A 25,336-nucleotide genomic window follows, 5' to 3' on the forward strand; every position below is an offset into this window, starting at 1 on the left:
GGCCTCTCAAACAACACCTCCATTAATTGACTGCTTGCAAGTTAGTGTCTGTAGAAGCAAAGCGTAGGGTTCCATTTTCCCTTCGAATATCCGTACCAGGACCTAACCAGTAGAGCCTAAGAAACATACTTGACAAGGAGATATTTGTTTCATTTGGAGGAAAGCTGAGTAGACTTGAGAAAAAGTGTAAGCTCAAGAGAAGTATGATTCTCATTGCCCCCTTTTCCTTACTTTGCTTTGCAAGATCTGTGAGTCAAATGATCTTTATAATACTAATTAGCAAAGTGACAATTTCTTATTTTTCACAGGTCCTAGAAATGTGCAGGATTTTTGAGAAATTCAAATGCTTTTAAAGCTTATTTATTCATTCTTATGACTTCTCTGTTTATTTTATCATTTCTCCATAAACTATTACTAAATTTAAGTTCAATGAAGTTTTGTAATACTGCTGAGGATGCTTAAGGGTATTTGTTATTTTCTATTTCAGACTATTCAGATAGGATCATTTTTGACACTTCAGGAATGCAGTCAATTTTTAGCTCTGGGACCCAAATTTAAAATAGATTAGAGGTAGCACTCATAGTCTCATTTCTAAAACATTTGCTCTCATTTTCTTTATGAAAAATAGGAAGGATAGAGAAGCAAGGCAAACAATAATAGCAGAGAAGCTTAAAATAAATAAAATAGGTCATAACCCTTGATGGCCTATGGCAGTCTAAATTTAATGTGTAATTTTTATGGGAGCTGTTTTCATCCATATTTACTGTTTACGTACCTTCTGTCTTTGAGCTTCAGCACTCTTATCTCTAGAATATTTTCTTCCAAATTAACTCTACCCCTTAACTCAGCATATACCAGTGCTTCACTAAGCTATGGTTTGGCTGCTCTGTCCTGCTACTCTCTTTCTTCTATTTAAAGGTGCCTCTACACCTGATTCAATTAGGGATTAGCACAGCATGTGCTGGCAGTGCCAATATAACCGCTTTGCCTACTTCTGGCTCTTGTGATTTGGGGTTTGCCCTTTCTGCTATGAAATGAATTCTATGATTCTTACCCTTCTGACTGTTAGGCCCTAGCTGGCCTATTTAGACTGTTATCAGACACTCATTGCTGGTCAGTGACTATTATTTTCAATGAAATCTCGTGTGCTGAGGTTGGGTGGGTGTCGCTTACATCTATTAAACAATCAGTTGCAGAATCCTCTGTGCAGCTTTTTAAAATTTGGATAAGCAGACCCCTTCTCAGACCTTACAAATAAGTTTCCTGGAGTGAGGTCTTCATGTAAGTATACTTTTTGAAATTGTCATAGGTATTCCTAATATACCTCTCAGGCTGGGAACCATAACCTTAAAAATGACCCTTTATGTCTTCTTCTATAGCTGGAAGTAAAACCTAAAAACAATTCTTCTCATCTGGGGAAGAAGAAATGGGACTTTTCTTTATTAATCTTGTGCTTTTCACTATCACATAGACACTCAAACTTTTAGAAATCATAGTTGATCTTTTTAGCTTTCCTCAAAGAGAAATAAAACCAAGAGCTGATGTATTTTCTGAGAGCAGTGAATAGAGAGAGAAGGGCTATTTGAACTGTTCAGACTTCACTTACTGAAATTAAATGCCTGAGCTGCTTATTCCAGGCCATGAAATAACTAAAATGAAAATTTACTTTAAAATGCCTGTAAATCGTAAAGAGGGCTCAGACGTGAAAGTTCATTCTAAAAGAAATCAAATATGGAGGAAAGCCCTCCTACTTTAATAATCTATTTCAGGTGTTAGCAGCATGAAGGGACTAACAGAAGCAATAAGGGCTGTGCACACTAGGAAGGAGGCTTTGGGTTTGGTTTTTGTTTGTTTGTTTGTTTTTGTTTTTGACACAAATAAGCAAACAGAGAAATGCTTGCCTGAAAGTAAATGGTTAGGTGCAACAGCATATGAACCACAGTGCAGAAGGCGAACACTGGTGGCTCCCAGAGAGATAAATATGGGAAATAAGCTAAAAGGCATGGCTAAATGAGGTAGATGTAACAAAAGCAGACAACATGTGAGAGTCACACAGAAATAACAGAGGCAGCTGGAGTTCAAACCCTAGACCTTCTCTTCTCCTATTACCTCTGCCTGACAATCTCAGACATTTCCTCTGCTCTCTGGGCCCATGATCTCAACTGCCTAACTGATAGTTCTGTTTGTGTCTCAATACATCAGCATGTTTAAGACCAACTTCCTCTGTCAAAACCCAGTCCTCTCACTCTTTCCTGTCTCAGAGAATGCCCCCGCCATCCATCTGAGAGTAAGTTAGAACAGCATCCTCCGTGACACTTCTCTTTCCCTCTCTCTCTGTAGCCAGTGGGTCACATTCCTATCGAGTTTGCACTATAAATGGACTCTCTTTTCTCTCTCTCTACTGCCACCGTCCTGGACCAAGATGCCATTATCTCTTCCCTGAATTTGTATGATATCTGCCTGCAGTCCAGTTCTCCTTCAATATCTTCTCTACCCTGTAGTTCAGGGTCTTCTCTACATTCAGTTTTATCATTTTAAAACCAGTCCCTTTACTCAAAAATCCTGAGATAGCTTTTCACTGCTTTAGGACAGAGACCAAAATCCTGAACCACACTTAATAGGTATCAGCATGATTGGTAACTTCTCTTTACAACTTCAACACCAATTCCTCTCCCCTTCCTTTTGGCACTTTGGTCATATCCTTCTGTCACTTGATGAGACATGCACTGTAGGGACTTAATACTTGTGATTCCTCTATTTAGAAGAATATCTCTCTCCTTACTCCATCACCACTCACACTTTATACAAGGAAAAGTGATATAAAATGTCTATCATTTTCATATATATTATTTCAGAAATTTTATTTTTTAAAATTATATTTTATTGATTATGCTATTATAATTATCCCAATATTTCCCCCCATGTCCTCCTCCACTCATCCCCACCACTCCCTCAGGCAATCTCCGTACCTTTGTTCATATCCATGGGTCATGCATATAAGTTCTATGGCTTCTCGATTTCCTATACTGTACTTTACATCCCCATGACAATTCTGTAACGACCAATTTGTGCTTTTTAATCCCTTCACCTTTTCACCTGCTCCCACAATCCTCCCTCCCATCTGGCTGCCATCAACCCCTTCTCCATATCCATGATTGTGTTTCTATTCTGCTTATTTGCTTAATTTGTTTTTATATTCAATTGTTGATAGATATGTATTTATTGCCATTTTATTGTTCATAGTTTTAATCTTCTTTTTCTTAAATAAGTCCCTTTAAGATTTCATATAATAATGATTTGGTGATGATGAACTCCTTTAGCACTGTCTGGGAAGATCTTTATCTGTCTTTCAATTCTAAATGATAGCTTTGCTGGGTAGAGTTATCTTGTTTGTAGGTCCTTGCTTTTCACCAGTTTGAATATTCCTTGCCAATCCCTTTTAGCCTGCAAAGTTTCTTTTGAGAAATCAGCTGACAGTCTTATGAGAACTCCCTTGTAGATAACTATCTGCTTTTTTCTTGCTGTTTTTAAGATTCTCTCTTTATCTTTAACGTTTGGTACTTTGATTATGATGTGTCTTGGAATGGGTCTCTTTATGTCCATCTTGTTTGAGACTCTCTGTCCTTGCTGGACTTATATGTTGATTTCCTTCACCAAATTAGGGAAGTTTTCTTTTATAATTTTTTCATATAGAGTTCCAATTTCTCCATTTCCAATTTGCTCTTTCTCTCCTCCTTCTGGCACACCTATGATGCAAAGGTTGGCAGTCTTGAAGTTGTTCCAGAGGCTTCTTATACTATCCTCATTTTATTGGATTCCTTTTTTTTCTTGATGTTGTGGTTGGTTGTTTTTTGCTTCTTTATGTTCCAAATCATTGATTTGATTATCAGCTTCATCCTCTCTACTGTTGATTCCCTATAAATTGTTCTTTTTTTCAATTGCTGTATACTTCATTTCTAACTAGATCTTTTATTGTTGAGGTACTCACTAAGTTCCCTGAGCATCCTTGTAACCAGTGTTTTGAACTCTGCATCTGAAAGATTGCTTATTTCTATTTGTTTAGTTCTTTCTCTGGATTTGTGTTCTGTTCTTTCATTTGGGCCATGTTTCTTTGTCTCCTCATTTTGTCAGCCTCCCAGTGTTTGTTTCTACGTATTAGGTAAGAACTGCTTTGACTCCCTGTCTTGGTTGAATGGCCTACTGTTGTAGGTGTACTATGGAGCCCAGAGGCAGGACCTCCCCTATCACCCAAGCTGAGTACTCGAGGTGTGCCCTTTGTGTGGTCTGACTACACCCTTCTCTTGTAGCTTAGCTTTGACTGCTCTTGGCAGGTCAATGGGAGGTATTTATCCAGACCACTCAGCTTTGAGGACTGGTTGTGACCACTGAACACCAAGCTCTGCCTTCCATGGAGATTCAGCTGTGCTGGGCACCACTCCACAGAGTGGGGCTTACTTCAGTGGGGCTCTGGTACCTGCTTGTATTCTGTCTGGGGCCACTTGACATAAACTATAAACTGATCTGCAGCTGGCTGCTTCTTGTGCTGGGCTTGGTGGTGCCCAAGCAAGGCCAGGCTGTGAACCAAGGCCAGCTGCTTGCTGCTAGTGCTGCACCTGGGGCTACTTAGCAAGGTACAGTGGCTCACTGATGCCAGCTGTTGCTTGTTTGAGAGGATTTAGGAAGATCAGAAGTATGTGCCAAGATGAGTCATTTGTGTGGAAAAGTCACTGTTAATTGCTTGGGTGGGTCTGTAAGTTGGGTGTGGCAGAGTATCAGGGGATCACCAGGGCAGGACAAACAATGTGAGCCAGGCTGATGGAGTCTCAGATACAGTGCCCACCGTGTTCTGTGGCTTGTGAGGGGAGGGCTCAGAAGAGAAGCAATGGCCTCTGCCAGCAGCTCTGTCTTGGAGAAAGCTGTACCCCAGCTCTTGCCCCTATACCAGGCACTTCAGTTCTTCCCTGTATGCCACTGGTGTCTTTCAAGATGCTGCCCCAGTGCTGGAGCTCAGTAGGAGTGAGTCTGAGTAAGTCTGTGTGTAGGCCCTTTAAGAGGAACTGCCTGGGAATCCAGCGCTTTCTTCCACTGGCTCAATCTCCACTGGTTTTTATGCCTATAAGCCATGGGAACTTATCTGTCCAGTACTGGAACCCTGGGCAGGGGGTGGGTCTGGTGTGGGGCTGGGACCCCTCACTCCCGAGGTATTACTCTTACATTTTATCTGCCACACACGGGCGTGGGACCAGCCCATTCCATGTCTCTGTGTCTCCACCCCTCCTACCAGTCTGAATGAATGTGGTTGCTTCTTTAATTCCATGGTTGCAGGGCCTCCATTCAATTTGATTTCAGCCAGTTCTGAGTGGTGTTTTTTTCTATAGTTTAGCTATAATTTTTATGTGGTTGTATGAGTAGGCAGACTATGTTTGCCTAGGCCATCATTTTAGAGGTACCTTCCTGGGAGAAATCACAGTCCCCAGGTCTGGGAAGATAGTGGCACTACCAACTTCTACATCACTCATCTGAAGGGAGAATATTCCAGGTACAGGCACCAGCAAACAAAGATGTCCTGAGGAGGTGAGTGTGCTGGACTGGAGGGTGTTTTTCTTACCTCCCCAGTCTCCCATGCCCCATCTATTTCAGGACTTATAATATTTTATCTGCATATGGCCCATTCATGTTAATGGCTAGACAGTGATTATGGTCATTTTAATTACATAAGCCAAAAATATTCTATTTAATTATTTCCAACTGACTTCCTCAAATCATGTTCTAGACTATTCTTTATTGAAATATATTTGACATACACCATTTTATATATTTAATGTGTGCAATATGATATCTTAATTTGATACACTTATATATAATATATTGCCATTGGAGTGATAATTAGCACCTCTATCACATTATATTAATTATCATTTCTTTTTAGTGGTTGGTATAATTAAGTTATAATCTCTTAAAGAGTTTGATGATTATAATACAATATTGTTGTCTCTATTCTAGACTATTTTCTTATTATATTTGGTTGCTCTACAATGTGTCTGCTGAAAACCAGTTGTAACTATTAGGCAACATCAACATATTCTGATATGAATTGATTTGAATATTCACCAGCAAATGGGTACAAATTTTTTTCTATATCAGCCCCAAATCAGAAACTTTTTTGTAATTGTAGTGATATTTCACATTGGAAGATAAGAGAGGGATTTTTGTTACTTTATTTGTACCTATGGTGTCTTTTGGGGAAAAGGCATTATCTGAGGCTGGAAAGAAGAGTGACTTATCAGCTGAAATGTCACAAAAAATGAAATGTTTCTTCAAATTTAAACACAGTTGAACTATATTAGCAAAAAACTCATTCATATCAGAATTTAATTTAATAACTCATTAAATGGCAAACTTGTTTATACTGAAGGAGAATACAACCAAGATTTTACAATAAATTTCTAGACAATATTTTCAAAATAATTTTATGTGCTCTGAGAAGTTAGCAGGCATATATGTTTTATATAGTTAAGGTACATTTTCCTGTAAATAGGATATTCTTGAAGAATTCCCATTAGCAATGTGTGGAAATTCAACCTGATCTAAATCTTCTCTACATTTGATGTTGTCAGTTTCTTTAACAGTTTTAGAAAGTATCTCTTTATGACTTTGATCTTTTAAACTTTTGTGAGATTAGAGTTTTAAACTGTTTTTTATTGTGAAAGGAATACAGGTATATTTTACAGAGTTTGAAAATACTAAAAAATTTAAGTAATTATGTAAAAATCACCTATAAGTCTATAATTTTATGTTTAAAATATTGAATATAAAAATATTTCTACATATATACGATTATAATTATATACTCTTTTGTCATTAAATTTACCCCCAAATCTCAAATTTTATGACAGCATATTATTACACCATAGAATACGCAGTAATTCATTCTACCATTTGTCTACTTGGGATATAGATTGTTACCGATTTTCTCCAAATATGAACAATACTGTGCATGAAACATTCTTGTAACTATGTTTTATGAATGATTCAGATTATTTCCACAGGACAACTTCCTGCCAGATCATAAAGTCTCATTTTTAGTCTTTGTATCTCTTATTTCTTTTTCTTATCTCAATGTATTTAAGAGAAATTCCAGAATAATGTGAAGCCCCAATGTTAATATCAGATGTCCTTATCTTGTGCCTGGTTTTAAGAAGACTACCTACCTCATCACTAAGACTTGGCAGTTTGCTTATGGGAGATTTTTTCTGTTAGGAAGTGACCCATAGGAATGTTAATTTCGACATTAATTTCAATTGTGTTAAGTGTGCCACCCATGGAAGTACTGTGTGCACTGAGCATACGGGAACCCTACCTGGTTTGGGTAGTTCAGAAAAGTCTTCTTTGAAATTCCTGTGTCTACCACCTTGCCTGATACAGAAGGCACTCAAAACATCTTTACTGTGTGAAAAGTCAATGGAACTAAGACCTGAGAAGTGAGTTGAAGTGACCCAGATGAGGGTTAGGGAGAGAGGTGGAGATAGGCCAGGGCGAGGGAACAGGATAAGCTCTGACAGCTGCAAGGTGAGAAACATCTGCATTTGTAGAAATGGAAAGTGGCCAGGGTGGCTGAAGCATAGTGAGAAAGCACAGAGTACCTGATGGGCCTGAGGAGGAAGCAGAGGTGGTGAGATACGGAGTTTGTGACTGCCACAGGTTCCAGGAAAACAACTTTGATAGATATTAAATGACTTCTTTTTCCTTTTTCATGCATTTTTACCTTAAATTTCACTTGGACAGATATTGGTGACTTGATACTTATTTTTTCTTTACATGATAAATTTGTGTTTGTTCCTTTTCTCTTGACTTTACTTTTTCCATCTTCCCTTTCTTTTAACCTCCACTTATCTTACTTTTTGCCCCACAAGTATAAATGCTTACTACATGCTAGACCCCAGAGATGAGTTTTGAATACCTCTCCTCTTGAAGCTTGTAATTAAGTCTCTTGTAAATAGACTGTAGTTTGACTATGTTTTGTTATTTTTTGCCTACTTTATCTGCCTCTCTCCCTCCATTTATCCCTCCCTTTCTTTATTCTTTTCTCCCCTTGTTGGCATTTAGGAATTTTTAGTTGAGTATTGCCTAACTAAGAAAGGAATACATTGTTGTACAAAATTAACAGGTAAAGAAAAAGTAAAGCAATAAGTAAAAGCCCCCAATTTCCTCCCACTTCCGCTTCTCTTCCCAGAAAAATATGTACACGCGAGGGTTTGATACATACATATAGGCTCACATTATGCCCTTTGCTAATAAAGAGTTTTTATTAATTTTTCTTCTAAAATGCCCTTGTAGCTCTTTCCCTGCCTGTGCATGTGTCTTTTCCATTTGTTAAATAGCGGCATGATATCACATTGTATGGAAAACTGTAGTTTTCTTCTCTGCAATTAATAGATATACCAGTTGGTCCAACTTTTTCACCAGGTATTGAGCTTTGGTAAACATTCTTGTGCAGGCCTACAACTGATTCTTAAGGATAAACCCCCTAGAAGTGGAGTTGCTGGTATACTCAAGTGTAGACACTTAAAATTTTGATAGACACTTTAAAACTTACTTAAAGGTTTCATCAATTTTTATTTCTAGTGCTGTAAAAGTGCCCATTTTCCAGCATTCTAACTAGTGATTGATATTATTGTCTTTATAACTTTTTTAATCTAATGGGTTAAAATCAAAATAATATCATTTAAATTTACTTTTTCAATTATTTGTGAGGATGAGTACTTTTCCACATTTTTATTTCCATTCGTATTCTTGCTTTAAATTCCCTGGTCACAGAAGTTTCACATGTGTCTTTATATTTCAGTGGGAGATCAGTAAAAGGTTGCTTCAGGGGCCACTCTCCAGATGCTATTTTAAGTGACAGCTTTACAAAGTTGGATTTTGAAAGTGATAGGGGTCAAGTTCAGTGATACCAGTATGTAATTTCAGTTCTGTGTTTTCTTGGGCAACTTTTTTAATGTCTCTTAACCTCAGTTTCATCATTTATAAAGTTGCATAATAATAATACCTGTATTTGTTCTGAGGGTTAAATGTTTTTGTGAAGGTTAGTTAGTATAAAATACCTAGAATAATGGCTCATTCAAAAGTTCAGCTGTCATCCTCATTATTATTGTAATCATTATCATTTTTTACTTACTCCCACTTTTATTATCAACAATTTGTTAAGGTCAGGATGTGTGTTCAATGGGGAAAAATGCCAATGAGTGAGCAAGCTAGCAATGCTAGATATACTCCGAAGTCCCTGTTCTACCCAGTACAGTGGTCCTGCATTTACCCCTCCCCCCTTTCCTGAAAGTTGGCTTTTTTATTCCCAGAATGTATGCACTTATATCTCTTTTACAAGTTTAAAATGTAGCCAGAAAAAAAAAGAGAGAGAGAGAGAAAGCCATAGTAAGTGGACTTTATTCGTGGGGGTGGAAGAGAGATGCTGTTTTGGATATTGAAGTCACACCTACACAGCAGGTCATGAAACCGAGCACATAATGAAAGCTGGATATCAAAGGCAACTTCCTTATTATACCAACTTCTGCTTCAAAGAAAAACAATAAAGGAAAGCAAACCCACTCATTTAGCAAGGCCTCAACAAAGCTCAGGGGGATTACTGAGGCACAAGTGTGTGGTAGTTGTGGTTCGATAGACTTATTCTTGATGGGAGTTGAATGCACAACTGGAAAAAGAAGACTTTTTGGAAATAGGAATTGCTTCGTTTAAAAAAACCCTCAACAGTTTAGGTACCTAATAATTAGGTAAATCCTAATTACCTAGTTTAAATCTCTGAACTGCTTGCTCTTCTTGCAGGTAGGGGGCATCTCTTACTCCTCCTTAAATCACCTATTAGTTTACTCACATGCTCATCATATTTTGGAGATGAAACTTTTTTGTGTTAAAATGTGGAATGTAAAATAAAGCATATAAGTAAGTCTTAGAATGTTTATACTGTCTTCACATATCAAAATATGAAATGTCTCTTTGTTTTACACATTGTCTAGTCATTCCATATGCTTCCAAACATGCTGTAGAAGACAATGTGTTAAAGACAAGCTTAACAGTTCTGAGTAATTCTGTTTCTGCTCTCACATTTCTTTTCCCTGTTTAAGAAGACTGCGGAGATGATGATATTGCCTGTGTAACATTTGATGGGTTCTAGTGCCAATGAGTTAGCAGTAGTATTGTAGATTAGTTACTTTGCAGAGCTCAGTTTTTAACATACTGAATTTAAAAAGAAAAAATATTTGAGATTAGACAATATTCAAACTATAAAGAAAGTTTGCTTAGATCTGTTCCTGCTTAGCAATCAGATAAAACCAAGTAATGATTTGTAAAGTCTCTTGAATTTCTGCAAGTATAAAGTATATTTGTGTTAGAAAAAAGATTGATGTTAAATTAAATGATATTTGACTTTATCTCAAGGATAACAGAGTGACATTTGAAAAAGTATGCAAAGCATTTTATCTCTTTAATGTGAAATTTTGAAGTACATAATATTTTATATTTTAATTATTATCATTCCATTAGGATTTTTACAAGAGGTAGAATTTATTATTTCAGTGATCTTTTTACTTGAAAATATATCAGTTAATCTTAATAGCTTTTAATCAATAATTGAAATCTAAGCAAATGACATATTTTGTTTAAGTAATTTCATGCCACTTTATTTAAGGGTGTACAGTAATTCTTCCAAAGACAAGATCCTATTTGTAATATATCAGTATGTTTTGTTTACTTCTATATAGATTTTGATACTTAGAGAATTTTTCTGCATTAAGTCAAATATGAGTTACTCTGTTTACTATTGTAGTATTGAAAGAAAAGGGGAATTGAAAGTTTTAAATAGATTACAGAGAAGTAGCTGCTATTTTTGCATATTTTTGCAAAGAAATCATGGGAAAAATGAGGACAAATAAGGACATGATCATCCACATTTTAAGAATGCATTTTAGTCTCATCTTAGCAGAGGAAAGGAGCTGAGAGATGGGAAGAAGTCTGACAGGAAATGTTTTGGTATTAAATTATTTTGGACGTAAGCACACAGTATGAGCTTGGTTAAGTAAGGTTGTCCAAAGTTTTCCCGCTTATGTATCTAAGTAATTCTGCATCTCTGAGGCTGCAGTGAGAGTCAGCAACTTTGAGCCCTGGAATCAGGCACTGAACTTTTGAAAGACGAGACACTAGCAGGAACATCTTTGTGTTCACATTATCTGAGACAAAGCAAAGTGAATTGGCAAGCATCTCGTGTACATCCTGCAAAGGCAACCCTGAGGAGTTTCTGTCCAGCAGTAAATGGTGAATAATATTATTAATGAGTGACTTGTTTTTCTAAGTTCACATGTATAAAATGCCATTAATTTTTCTTTTTACTTAGTGTGCTGTACTGTTTTAAAGAATATGAAACTATGTCTAAGTCACTCTGGACTTTATTTTTGGACAAACTTATTTTTCCAAAAGGTCTGAAATAGCTCCACTAGAAATGACCATATCATATGAAAAATGGTCTTTCTTGTAAAGTCTTAGATATTAGAAAGAATTTTTAGTTAATGGCAATGTGACAATATCTTTGAAGTTTTACATAAAACTTTCAAGAATTTAAAATTGACTAGTAAATGTTTTTATACCACCTGCACCAAACCATTTACTGGTTTATTTTTAAATACTCTAGTGGTGTTATATGTTCTTGTTATTCTACTGTAACTTACAGTTGTGCTCCCTTTAATTTGGGTGAGGACACAACTGAGGGTCAGGTTGGATGCACAGAGAAAATCACACTGACTTGGCAATTAGCTGCCATGGATGATGGGTCCTTGTTCTGTCACTCTTGGCTGAATGAGCTCAGATAGCCCATTGACCTCACACCCTCTATCTGTCCCTGAAAGACTGATGCTGAACTACCGTTGACTGAGTGCCTGTCCTTTGTCACGCAGCATTATCGCCACTCTTTACAACAGTACTACAAAGTGAGCGTTGGTCCACCTATTTTATAAACGAAGACTGAAGTTCAGAAGGTTAAGCAATGGCCAACTCTGAGATTTCGAACCATCTGGATGGTTCCCTGTGTTTTATTCCACAAATTTTTAATTCTCTGAATTATTTATATTTAACTTTGGGAATCTCAGTCCCAGTCATTTTCCTCTGCTTTTTGAATGTTTTATTGCTGATAATTTTTCTGAAAAACTGATATTGGTTTTGACTAATCACATTTTAGGAAATTGTTTTGTGACAAATTTTTCTAAATCCACTTGGTTTTTCAATATTTCATCACAGATTTTTCTTGAGACAAACTAATTGCATGTAGTCTGTCAAACTGATAGAGTCTGTGCTCAACTATCTAGATAATTGCAAATAAAATTATTTTAAAATAATGTCCTCCCACCTCCCAGTGCTAGGATTCTCTTCAGGACACCTTTTACATCTTGCTTCCAATTTATTCTTGTGCAGTAATTTAGTCAGGTGTTCCTCAGGTTTCATTTGTAATTTTTCTGTCCATGGATTACTTTATAGAAATAGAATTAAAACCAAAAATATAGCTCATGAGTCTGTTCTCCTGTTTTTGTAAATAGTAAAGATTTATAGAGTTTTGGTTAATCATCCACACCCATGCTAGTTCATGCCTTTCAGTATCTTACTCTGTTGCTTTCTTATATTTTTATGATACATTCTGAGGTTCAGCTATGTAAAAAAATATCTTCATGGTCAAAGATTCCTTTGTAATAGAGAGACATTTTAATTGGTACAAGGCTGAAGAAATCAACTATGATCCCAAATAGCTGCACTGTTTTAGCAAGATATACATTAATTTCCCCAGTGGTTAAAAATGTTAAAAAAATAAATGAAATAGTTAGTCCATATAGAATCAAGGAAATAGTAACAAACCATTTTAATTATTTAAGAAAATTTAAACTTTTGCATTCTTATCATTTTATTACTTCTGCTGACTTAGCTTCCTCTACGTGCTTCCATCCCCAGGCAGATCTTGTGATAGCTGTGCTTCAACTTATGCCTCTATACTTTGCATCCAGAAATTATAGAATTTAGAAATTGACTTTGACATAATTTGATAAAGTTGGTATAATACGATTAGTCTTTTTCCTTGGTCCACAGGTTTTTCTGACTGTTATAAATCTTCATAAGTTTGTTCTGAAAGTTTAAGAAATAGGGAATGTGAAACAGAGGCGGAATCTGTGTTCACCTCTATTTTGGAATTATGTTTATGGAGTTATATTTATTGGACTTACGGATCCTAAACTAGACAGTTAGGCTGGAAGATAAGTCCCTCAGTTTTCTGTTCATCTATAAGTATCATAAATATACTGTTTGATAATTTTATACACGCACTTGATACTGAATAAAAACTTATTAAATAGATATTAGTTAGGAAGGACTTTGCTTAGACTTCCTTGCATATTATGATACCTAATGTAGAATTTTCTAGTTCAGTTGACACATTTTAGATGAGTTCTTTTTATTTTATTTATTTAATTCTTAAAATGTGTATTACACAGCAATATATGATTATACCTCAAAATAAATTAAAATATATACAGAATATTTCCAAATCTATTTACTTCTCTAGGAAAAAAAGCATGGTTATCAGGGTGATATGTCTCCTCCAGACCCATATTGATATATTTGTATATATCTAGAGAAAATTTATTGTGTTTATTTGTGTGTATGTGTTTTATGTAAGTAGTATAATACTATATAATGTTGCTTATCTTCAAGACAGCTTTTCAAGTTTCCCAGTTAGTAACTCTGATTAAAAAGAGTTCCATATCACCACTTCTATCTCAGACAGACTGCAAAGGAGATGCCTCTATTATTTTGTCTTTTTCTCACTCATCCATCTACATTTTTCAATCCCTCAGACATACTTAGTGCCTCCTCTCTCCTTCCTAGCATATAACTTCAATTGTAAGGAAAGGATTCTAGTTCTTCACTTTGAAATGAAGTCAGTGTACTAGCTACATATTTATCCTTTGTACCAAGCACCAAGGAAAATAAAATCCTTTGTTGTAGTTAAAAGAATTTCCAGTACCAATAAGAAAATAGGGAAGTATTTCAGGATGCATGAGGTTTTCTTTATCCCTAAGCAAAGTCTTACTTATTAGATGCCTGCTCATTCTATGAGTCCATGCACCCAGCTCTGCCCAATAATATTTTGAAAGGAAATTTCCACATTTTTTAATAGGCTTTCCATTTGATTATGGAACCAGTCAGTGGAGTTCAGTTTATAATTTGAAATTATGGGCTCTTCTGCCCAGCCAGGAAAAAGGCAATGAAATGTTAAGAAGATTGCTCAACATTTCCAGATGAAAAGGAGACAGGTTATTTGCTCTGACAATACATAAAAGCATGCACCACTACCAGAGTTCATATGTGAGGTTGATGGTTGTAACATAGCTAAGAACCTACCGGCCCTAAAGAAAGAGCTGCTGAGTTCCCTACCCCAAGGCTTTTCGCTCCTCTAGGGATCTAGGGTCATTTTGAATTCCAGCATTAAAAAATATTGACTACTATTTATTTATACCTCTGTGGTTTTCAAATTTTTCATCTGGGTTCTGTTTTCCACCTTGAATAATAAATACCTCCTTATTAAGTATCTGGCATGATACTAGCCATTTTGAATAGTTTATATTTTATTAAACCTGTAAGATTTAATAAGGTAAGATTAAGAAATCCATTTTGTGGGTGAGGCCATTGAATTTCAAAATAGCCTAACCTAAGTGGTTGTTTTACAATTCAAACTGACATGAAGTTAGCTGTAAAATCTGCTATTTCCATTAAGCCTTGTGGCTTCTTTTCATATCCCTTTTTTCAAACATTATAGATTGTCTCACAAGCAATCTTCTGTAGTACTTTGGACTCTCACTCTCAGTGTCATTTTCTTGGAAAGTTTAAAAAATAAACCACAGATTAGTCAAATTAGGTATGAATAGAATTTGCCATCTTGGAAATTCTGCCAGCACAGAACCCACTTCAAGGCTTGCTGACAGAAATGGTCTTTTCAGTAAACGCATCTGCCAGCTAAAATAATGACCAATAGTGACAAGCCACTTTAATATTCAAGTCTGTTCACTGACTAAACTTGTTTCTCCATCCCCAAATTCTTTAGTTAATAAAAGCCCTGAGTTCTTCTCAGAGATGACACGAAGTATTTCCCATGTATCTAACAACACCACACCAGGATGTTGGAAGAGGAATAGAATTTTCTTTCTCTGGCTATCCATTTAGCTGATATGTCTTTCTAAGTAAAGGGCTATCATAGTTTGCCTTTTCTCCTTCTTTTGTTGTTAAAAAACTAATTGCTACTACTTCAAATTATTTTCCTGTTAAGACATCATATTTGCACCAGATGTAATTGGTATATATATTTTATGTTGCATTTAGTGAAAACATAGGGTCTCTCAAATGACCTGTTTTTATGTTTATATTTTTGATCAGTATATTTACCCTATATTGATATTAAAACTAGTCAAAATAAAATTTATTATTAGGATAGAAAATTGATTGTTTGGTTGTTTTTATTTCTTGCTGCAGCCCTAAGCATTTTGTTTTGGGAAGATAATGCTATTTTAAGTCTAATAAAATATCTTAACAAACTTAGATATTCAGGAAATTTATTTGAAAATCAATGTATTCTTTTGAATTTTGAGTTGAGAATAATTTAAGCATGTTTACAAGGTGAGATTCCTCTGTTATTTAATGTGACTTCTATTATTTACATAGTGGAGTTCTGTTAGTGAGTTTGGGGACTGTATTTTATCACTGAGATGACAAGATCTTGTGCATGTTTGTCTTATTCACTCAAATCATTATGCAGGTATTTGTGAAATGGCTTTGGGATAGAATTCAATATACCCTTGTAGCTGATGTTTCAGGAATACAGGCAAAATCTCCTGTGTCTGTGAACTGGTTGAATTGAAAGGATTTTCTAGATAGTGTTCTCAGATATTGAGTTGGTTCAATGACTCAAATTTTAGAGAATAAAATTCCATGAAGGCACCGGCAATGTTATTAAGTTTGCCATCACCTTTGTAGTCGGTTGTTTTGTGTGCTGTAGTTAAGTTCTCCTGTCTAATGTGAGCCGGTTTTCATTTATTTTCCCTCACAGAATGCTGATCAACTGGTTGAGCCATTGTCTCAATAGCATAGATTCTCCCACGCCTAGAAATGTAAGCCTAACAATGACGTTTTCATTTTGTTTTGTAGAGCATCAGGGCGTCGGGCCTTATCCTGTTGGAAACTATCCTTTTTGGGTCTCTGCTTCTATACTTTCCGGTAAGGAACATACTTGTATTTTAAAAGTATCCATTTATTTTATGTTGTTTGTAATCTATTTATGTATCGATTATATAGATAATCTGTATATAGAAATGTTATATAGAAACTGGAACATAATCAACAAAAGAAAAAAGCAAACAGAATATAACCAGAGACATTGAAATTAAGAACATTGTAACAATAGCCAGAGGGGAGTGGGGAGGGGATAGTGGGGAGAGGGGTCTATAGGAGCTACTATAAGGGACACAAGGATAAAATCAAGGGGGAGGGTAAAGGTGGGGGAGGGAGGTGGGACTGGCTGGGGTGGGGTGGAGGGATGGGGAGAAAATGCAGACAATTGTAACTGAATTACAATAAATAAATAAATTTTTTAAAATTCCCTAATTAAAAAATAATAATAAAAATTAAAAATAAAAAAAAAAAAGAAATGAGGGCTTTACAGATATTTTGACCCTGGCTCTTACCTTTTGGGTAACCTTTGATAAGTTACTTAGCATTTCTAAACTGTGGTTTCCTCTTGTAAAATGCAGCTAATTATGCATTTCTTCCCAAGTTTGTGAGGAGAGTTAAATGCATAAGTGAACTACCATATGGAACTCACGCTTGGTTACACACATATAAATGTTCATTTCCTTCTTCTTTTCCCCTGTACTTTAAGCAGAACCATGATATACACCAACTAGTCAATGCTGGAAAATAACAAATAATTACATAGAAAAATAAGCATAATAAAATAAATGTATGTGTGGTGCTAGTGGCATAGATAATCACAACAGACTCTCCCTACACACTAGTAACATGTTCTGATTTTACTAATTTAATGCAACCAGTTTGTATTCAGCAGTAATTGTATGTCAAACACTATGCTAATTTCTAGAAATAAAGTGTGAGAAGATAAACTTGATTTCTCTCTCAAAAAACTTACAATTTAAAGAGGGAAATGAATAATTACAGGAAATTATGATACAGTATGACAAAAAGCTAAGCCTGTAGTAAGGGCAGGATGTTGCGGAGGCACTTAGGAGAGACACCTACCAAGTCTAGGGGATAAAACATCATTCTCTTCCTCCATGCTGACCCCTACAATCTGTCTATTTCAAAATATCAGTCTAACGCCAAAGTTAGACTATGGCACTGCTCTTCTCAAACTCTCCAAAGGTTCCCCATTTTGCTTACAGTAAAAGCCAAAATTCTTAGAATGGCCTCAAAACCCCAACATGATTCGGATCCCATACCCTCCATCACCTCATTTTCAAATTCTCTCCCCTCCCTCAATGTTCACAAGCATTCTTAATCTTTTCTGGTTTTCTACTTCTTGAGTTACCCTTATTTCTCCTTAAAAATAGAAATGTAAGTACAATGCGTTTTTACTTTTTTAATAAAATTACATTATTTTTTACTTATTTATTTTATACGTATTTATTTTATTAAATAGGTTTTCTTATCTACTAGCACAGAGTTATGCATAGTAACAGTAGAAGCAATGTAATAACACAAAGACTACCGTGCGTGCCTGGTACTGTTCCTGAATGAGTGGCATGCTGTGCACCCTAACATTTCATCTTCCCCATAGAACTTCCAGGCAGGTATTTAACCAAAGTCGTAGAACCACCCAATTAGAAAGTGAAAGATCCAAAATGACTTTAGTGACTTGAATAATAATCTCAATCATCTGTTGTTGGTGCTGCCATCATCTTTTTCCTGAACCTATGCTATTTTAAAATACCTTTTTTACCCAGTGGCCAGAAAGATGTTTTAAAATACCAGGTTTAATCTGTCACCCCTTTCATAGCTTCCCAGTGTTCTTAAAATAAAGATTAAAAACTCTTGGCATGGTTTATGATGTTATAAATAACGTGGCCTTTGACCACCTCCCCAGCCTCATCCAAAACCACTTTTCTCCTCACTTTATGCACTCAGCATCCTAACCTTTTTTCAGTTATTAAATGAAACATGATTCTCATGCTCCTTGAAGACATCCACAGTTTTAATCCTTGGAACCTGTGAATATGGTACCTTACATGCTAAACGGGACTTTGCAAATGGGATTAATTAAGGATTTAACAATGTAGAGATTATCCTGGATTATCTGGATTGGCTGGAGGGTCCTAAGGAAAACAGAAAATCAGAAGAAAGAGAACCAAAGAGATAGCTTCATGAAAAAATTGGGCTGGCTAATTCTGGCTTTGAAGATGGATGAAGGAGGCCATAAACCAGGGGTGTCAAACTCATTTTCACCGGGGGCCACATCAGCTTCACAGTTGCCTTCAAAGGGCCAAATATAATTTCAACTCCTTAACAGTTAAGGAGTAGTTACATTTATACAGTCCTAAAATTATTCCGGCCCTTTGAAGGCAACCGCAAGGCTGATGTGGCCCCTGGTGAAAATGAGTTTGACACCCCTGCCATAAGCCAAGGAATGTGGCAGCCTGTAGAAGCTGGACAAGGCAAGGAAGCAGATTCCTCCTTAAGCCTTTAGAATGAACACTGTGAGTTTAGCTCCATGATCCATTCAGACTTCTGACCTCCAGAACCATATGATAATAAACCTGTGTTGTTTTGACCACTAAATTTGAAGTAATTATTACAGCACCAATAGGAAACTAATATGCCTCTTGTCATGGGAACTTTTCACATGGCTTCCCTTCAGTTTTAGTCTTTCTCTTACTTTTCTTTACCCCCTCTCACTAATTCCTCTGCCTAATTAACCTCTAGTCATCCCTTAGAATTTACTTAAGTATCACTTTCTCAGGAAAGCTTTGTTTGACACCCCCAACCTGAGTCAAATTCCTTATAATAACTTTTCATGGAATCTCGCTCTTTTTCTTGACAATACTTATCTCATTTTAAAGTATGTACTCAAAAGGGCAAATATTTGATCAGTGTCATTCATCGGCACAGTCTGTAGTTCTGTGAAAGGAAGGGCCTGCTCCATTTTACTCACTGTTGCATCTGCAACACTTACCCAGAACCTGTCACTACAGCCAAAGCGCAGTCGAGATGCAGTGGACTGATGAATGAGGTTATACCGGATACACTTAGATCTGTGTCCTAAACTAGTGGCTTTTTCCCTGTGGAAGTAAACACCAAAGAATCTGCTTGATTGCGAAAGACTAAGAGTGATGGTCCTTATTTATATTACTTATGTAGTGCTTGCAGTTAGTCAATAAAAATACTTTTTAATGTTATTTTAAGGTTATAGTTTGGATTATTTTATTTATGATTCCTATTCATTCAAATTAAGTGGTCATATTAATGAGCATATGTCTAAAGTCTATAGAAGAATTTTAAAGCCTTTTACATGGAAGAAGTACTGTAGAAAAGAAGAACATTTCAAAAAATAGTAAATGTTAGGCTACTGAATGTTCAAGGCAATTATTAGAGATCCTTTCATTGACTGGGATCCAGTTTTGAAATACATCTGATATGCCTGTATCTATGATGGTATCAGATACAGAGAAAAATAGAAAGTTCAAAAGGATATAAAGATAGCATTTATGTGTGATAATTGTAATGAGTCTGGGAGGAAAAAAAAACAGAAAAGAAGACTTACCAAAAAAATTCTGTACCAGAAACATTAGGATACCTTATTATGTTGACTTTATGCTTAACTAGCTTTCTATTTCATCTTTCACAACATAAATTCTCTCTGTAACTGCCTGAGATATTAATGTGTAGCTCTCAAATTCTTACTGTGTACCTTGGTTTCAAATAAGATTAATGTCTGTTCTCTGAAGACAGAAAGGGCCAAATTAATAAAGTTTTGGGTGTAGCATAAGATATAGGGGGAGAAAGGAGGTTCAGATATACTATTGATTGAGTCTGGAAAGCAATTTTATTTCAGGTGGGAGAATGAGTTGATGACATCTCAGAAACTGATAGGAAAGTCTGGCTATACAGCGTGTGTATACGTGACGTGCATGGGTGTACGTGCTTGAAGCTTTCCTGACAAGAAGACTAACTTGGTTATTCAGGGCTCATTGGTTTCCTTGGGTATCATGGAGATGAAATTTATAACTTTTGGCTCGAGGTTTTGCAACAGGGAGGATCTCTGTATTAATTGATAGAGGTGATTAAGTAAACCTAATATAGCCAAAAGTTCTAATTATTTGATGGTGTAGATGTGACCTGTACATTTCCAACTTATTAAATATCTTAACTACTTTCTCTGTTTGTGGTATGGTGTATACCAAGTTGCTCATGAAAGTTTTACTGGGTGTTGCTGTTTTTGCGCTGAATTATTTCAGTGCAAAATTATTTTTTGGGCTGGGTAACTGTGGAAGGAGGGTGTGGGGATAGCCACTGTTCTACTGAGTTGTTACGCAACGAGCCTTTTCTTCTCTTTAGGCTGCATATTGTTGTTCAGATTTGCAGGAATTAAGGTTATTTTTGCCTTTTCTAAGCAATATTAGACTACAGACAATTTTGTAACAATGCTTGTATTGGAAAGTCCAAATTAGAGATTATCATCACTGTGCAGATGAGGACAAACCAAAATCTTACTAAATTTAGCATTGTTATAATTGGATAGCACAGAGCCAAAGGATTTGAAACATGTCTTACAGATTCTCAAGAGACTCATGATTTTCTGAAGTCCATACATTTGTGGACAAATGATTAGTCTCCACAATCACTTAAAACTTTCATACAATTTATAAAAGAAAGTAAAAAGAACTTTAAAAATCAACTAAAGTACATTTTTCTTGTTAAATGACACAAAAAATGACGTTTTGTGGATTTGTAAAATGTATTAAGTAATATGAAGTCTAGAATTTTGTTTTTGACTTGACTAAAACCAAGGGTTTCTGTTAATGTAAATTTTTCCCTTCAACCTCGATTATCTGCTGGGTTGGATGATGTGTCTCTAAAGGACACCAGTACTTGTATAAATATAGTTAAATATGTACAAAACTTGCCCCGACTCCTACCTCTTCGGGTCCTAGAAAATAATTGTGAAATATTAGAACTGGAAGGAACAGCAGAGACAACATAGTCTTTATTCAACCTCTGTTTTGCAACTGCAGAAAAAGAGGCTGAGAGAAGTTACACCTCATCCAACTTTTCTCATAGGTAGTGAGAGCCTTAAGAATAGACTGTAGTATTTTGACTCTTGGTCTACCACTGTCTTCACTCTTCAGTCCATGACAATACTTGTGATAGACGGCATGGATGAGAGATTCAGATGGCATTATGCAGTGTAGTCAGGAGGTCTGTGGTCAGTCACCCTGTCTCATCCAAGGATACAAGACACAGATAACAATTTAAGATTTCTTGAGGTTTGGCTCTAAGTCCCAGTATAACACTCCTGTAAGGTTGGCTGAACTATGTTGTTGAACCATATAATATTCAACAGTTTTACCTACAAAAATGACACATAAGTTTCAACCAAATAAATAACCCCATGAGACCATAACAGGTTGGTTTCAGTGGCACAGAACTGAAGCCAGTTAAGAGACAACTTTTTCTACGATCACCCCAAAGCCTAAAGCTAAAAAGTGGATTTTTTTTACTCCAATGTAGAATATGTGTATCATCCAGAAGCAGAGGAAAAACAAGAGCATATTGCTTTCATGCCTAGAGCTTAAAGGGAAGGAAGGAAAGAGTTACAAGTGGGGACAGAGAGTGAAACCATGAGAATATAGCTAAAGCAATCAGGATTTGAACCCGTTACTGTTATTATTGATTTTGATGCTTAAATTAACCCAGTAGGAGCCTGTTCAAGCTAGCCCCTGCATTCTTTTGATATGACTCATTCCTTGAGTACTTCCTGCTTTCTAGTACTACAGAGTATACTTTTCCCATCCCAATCCTGGGATCAGCCTTTTCTCCAAAGAGCCCTGTTTCCTTTTAGGAAGAAATGATAGCAATTCAGTTCTGAGACAGACTCATATCCATTGTGACAAACATAGGGAAGAAATGTCCCAAATTTACAACTAGGCCGTGTTTCTCAGACCTCAGTTATCAAGGAATAACTAAAGAGATTTTTATAAGATTCCTCGTCAAATCTAAAATTCCATCCTTAGGTTATCTTTTTGGTGACATTAGGTCTATTTGGATTGATACCAGAGCAAAAGAGAAAAAATTGGAAGGTAAGTTCAATACTCATGTGCTAAAAATACTATCAAGAAAACAGTAGTTGTTTCATGCCAAGGTAGTTCAGAGTCTGGGAATAGAAGACACTTAATCCCCAAATTGCTAGAGGATTTCATGAATTTTGACTAAAATATTGAGATCAAAAGACATCAAAGAACTAGACTCATTTATTCAAGGGAGTTTGAAGAGTGTGAGGAGAAGACGTTTTGTTCTCTTCGATAAGGTATGTTGGAAGAATAAAGGAAATGGTTGTAAATATCCTGTAGTCTGTGCAGTTCCACTCATCCACTACTCTCTGTGCTCCTCTTCCCTATCAATCCCTAAAGAGAAGTCAGATTGTTAGTGGAGTGGTTGTGTACAGGCAAGGCACAGAGGCTATCTGGTATGCATATTCTAGAGTATTTGGTTAGCGGTCTTGGATCAGTGATGTGTCAGGGATTAACTGTTAATCCTTTAGCTAAAAGTTTTTTAAAATTTTTATTGAATTCGGGTGACATTGGATAATAAAATTATATAGGTTTGGGGTGTACTATTTTATAATACATCATCTGTATACCCTATTGTGTGTTTACCACCTGAAGTCAAGTCTCCTTCCATCACCATTTATCCCTCCTATACCCTCTTCTACCTCCCTAATCCCTCTTTATCTCTGGTAATCACCATAGTGTTATCTGTCTATGGGTCCTATGAGTTTTTTTGGGGGGGGTTGGTTAATCCCCTCACCTTTTCACACAGCCCCTCAACTGCCCTCCCCTCTGACAGCTGTCAGTCTGATTTATATATCTATGAGTCTGTTTCTTTTTTGTTTGTTAGTTTATTGTGTTCCTTAGATTCCACATGTAAGTGAAATCATATGGTACTTGTCTTTCTCTGACTGGCTTATTTCACTTAGCATAATACGTTCCAGGTCCTTTCCTGCTATTGCTAAAGGTAAGATTTGTTTTTCTACGGCCAAGTAGTATCCCATTGTGTAAATGTACCACAGCTTTTTTATTCGCTTATCTACTTATGGGCACTTGGGCTACTAACAAATTTTGGCTATTGTAAATAATGCTGCAGGGAACATAGGGGTGCATGTATTCCTTTGAATTGGTGTTTTGGGATTCTTTGGATATATTCCCAAAAGTGGAATCACGGAGTCATATGGAAGTTCCATTTTAATTTTGTGAGAAAACTCCATACTCTTTTCCACAGTGGCTGCATCAATCTGTATTCCCACCAACAGCGTGCAAGGGTTTCCTTTTCACTTCATCCTCACCAACACTTGTTTGTTGATTTATTGATTGTAGGCATTCTGATAGGTGTGAAGTGAAACATCATTGTGGTTTTATTTTGAATTTCTTTGATAATTAATAATATTGAGCATCTTTTCATATGTCTATTGAATATATATATATATACCCTATTTGGAGAAATGCCTATTCTAGGGATACAAGGTTGGTCCAATATCTGCAAATTGATAAATGTGATATACCACATAAAAGAATGAAGATTAAAAATCACATGGTCATATCAATAGATGCAGAAAAAACCATTTGATAGACTCATTTATGATAAAACATAAAACTCCTAAAAGAAAAACATGGGCTGTAAAATCTTGGATATTCCTCCTAGCAATATCTTTTTCTGATATATCTCCTCAGGCTAGGGAAACAAAAGAAAAAATAGATCAGTGGGACTACATCAAACTAAAAAGTTTTTGCACATCAAAGGAAAACACCAACAAAATTAACACAACCCAGTGAATGGGGGAACATATTAGCCAATGATACATCTGATAAGGGGTAATACCCAAAGTTTATAAAGAACTTAACAAATTCAACACCAAAAGTAAAAACCCCACAAGCAATCCAATTAAAAAATGGGCAAAGTAAAAAGGAAGAAAAATTTACCATTTGCTCCAGCGTGGGTGGACCTGGAGATCATTATACTAAGTGAAACAAGCCAGTCAGAGAAAGACAAATACCATACAATTTCACTCATATGTGGAATCTAATGGACAAACTAAACTAACAAGCAAAAGAGAGATAGACTCATACATAGAGAGCAGGATGACAGCTCTGGAGGGCGGGGTAAGTTTATGGGGTGGAGGATTCTAGCAAAAAGGAAAAAGGACTCATGGACAGGGACACAATCTGGTGATTTGGGGGTTGAGGGGGGTGGGTGGAGGTGAAAGAGGGTATAAGTGAGATAAATGATAATGGAAAAAATACAATTAAAAGAAGGAAAAACAAAAAAGAAAAAAATGGGAAAAAGACCTGAATAGACACTTCTCCAAAGGGGACATAGATGGCTAAAAGAGTTTTAATAAACTGTAAGAATATTGAAGACTTGAAAATTGGACCTCTGGCTTTAGTTTTTCATTGAAAAGAAATGGTGTTTCCATCTTTGCTAAAATAAATACCAATTAGACTACATGCCTCTTTGAAAACACTTTATTTTTGTGAAATATAATAATTACATATTTATGAACTAGAACAAAATTGAAAAACACAAAGAAAAAGGCAAAAGACACCCAAAGGTAAAAGATCATCATCCAGAAATAATCATTGTATACATTTGGTTATTTATGCATCTGTATCTGTACATATTGAAATAGAAAATGGACCAATGGTTTAATTGAGATACAGATAGGAATATGAGGTTTTTAATAAAGTATTAATTGTAATCATTATTTTCACCAAAAAGCTGAAGTGAAAAGGAAGTTATTTCTTATTTTTTAGATAAATGAATCTTTACAACAATCATTGTTAGTTCTAAAAGACCTTTCTAAAGTTAATAAAGATTATAAAATGTTTACAAAGTTGGCTTAATTTTTTTTTTTACTTAGCTATGTGTTTCATCTAAGACAGTATCACTTGACTTCAGCTATGTCAGCTAAGAAATCAAGCTCAAGTACGGTTTCTTTTGCCCCCTCCTCCCACTT

The 25,336-nt window shown here is 35.9% G+C and overlaps 1 protein-coding gene across 1 annotated transcript in view; it reads left to right on the forward strand.

Moving 5' to 3' along the window:
- The window catches only part of GPR158 (G protein-coupled receptor 158), a 331,316-nt gene that overhangs the window by 206,279 nt on the left and 99,701 nt on the right, over positions 1 to 25,336 (forward strand). The window contains exon 5 of the mRNA XM_024575934.3: positions 16,246 to 16,314. Coding sequence (XP_024431702.1) covers positions 16,246 to 16,314 — 69 coding nt within the window. The remainder of the gene's footprint in view (positions 1 to 16,245; positions 16,315 to 25,336) is intronic.

This window comes from Desmodus rotundus, chromosome 4 (genome assembly GCF_022682495.2).
Source record: "Desmodus rotundus isolate HL8 chromosome 4, HLdesRot8A.1, whole genome shotgun sequence".
NCBI classification, from domain to species: domain Eukaryota; kingdom Metazoa; phylum Chordata; class Mammalia; order Chiroptera; family Phyllostomidae; genus Desmodus; species Desmodus rotundus.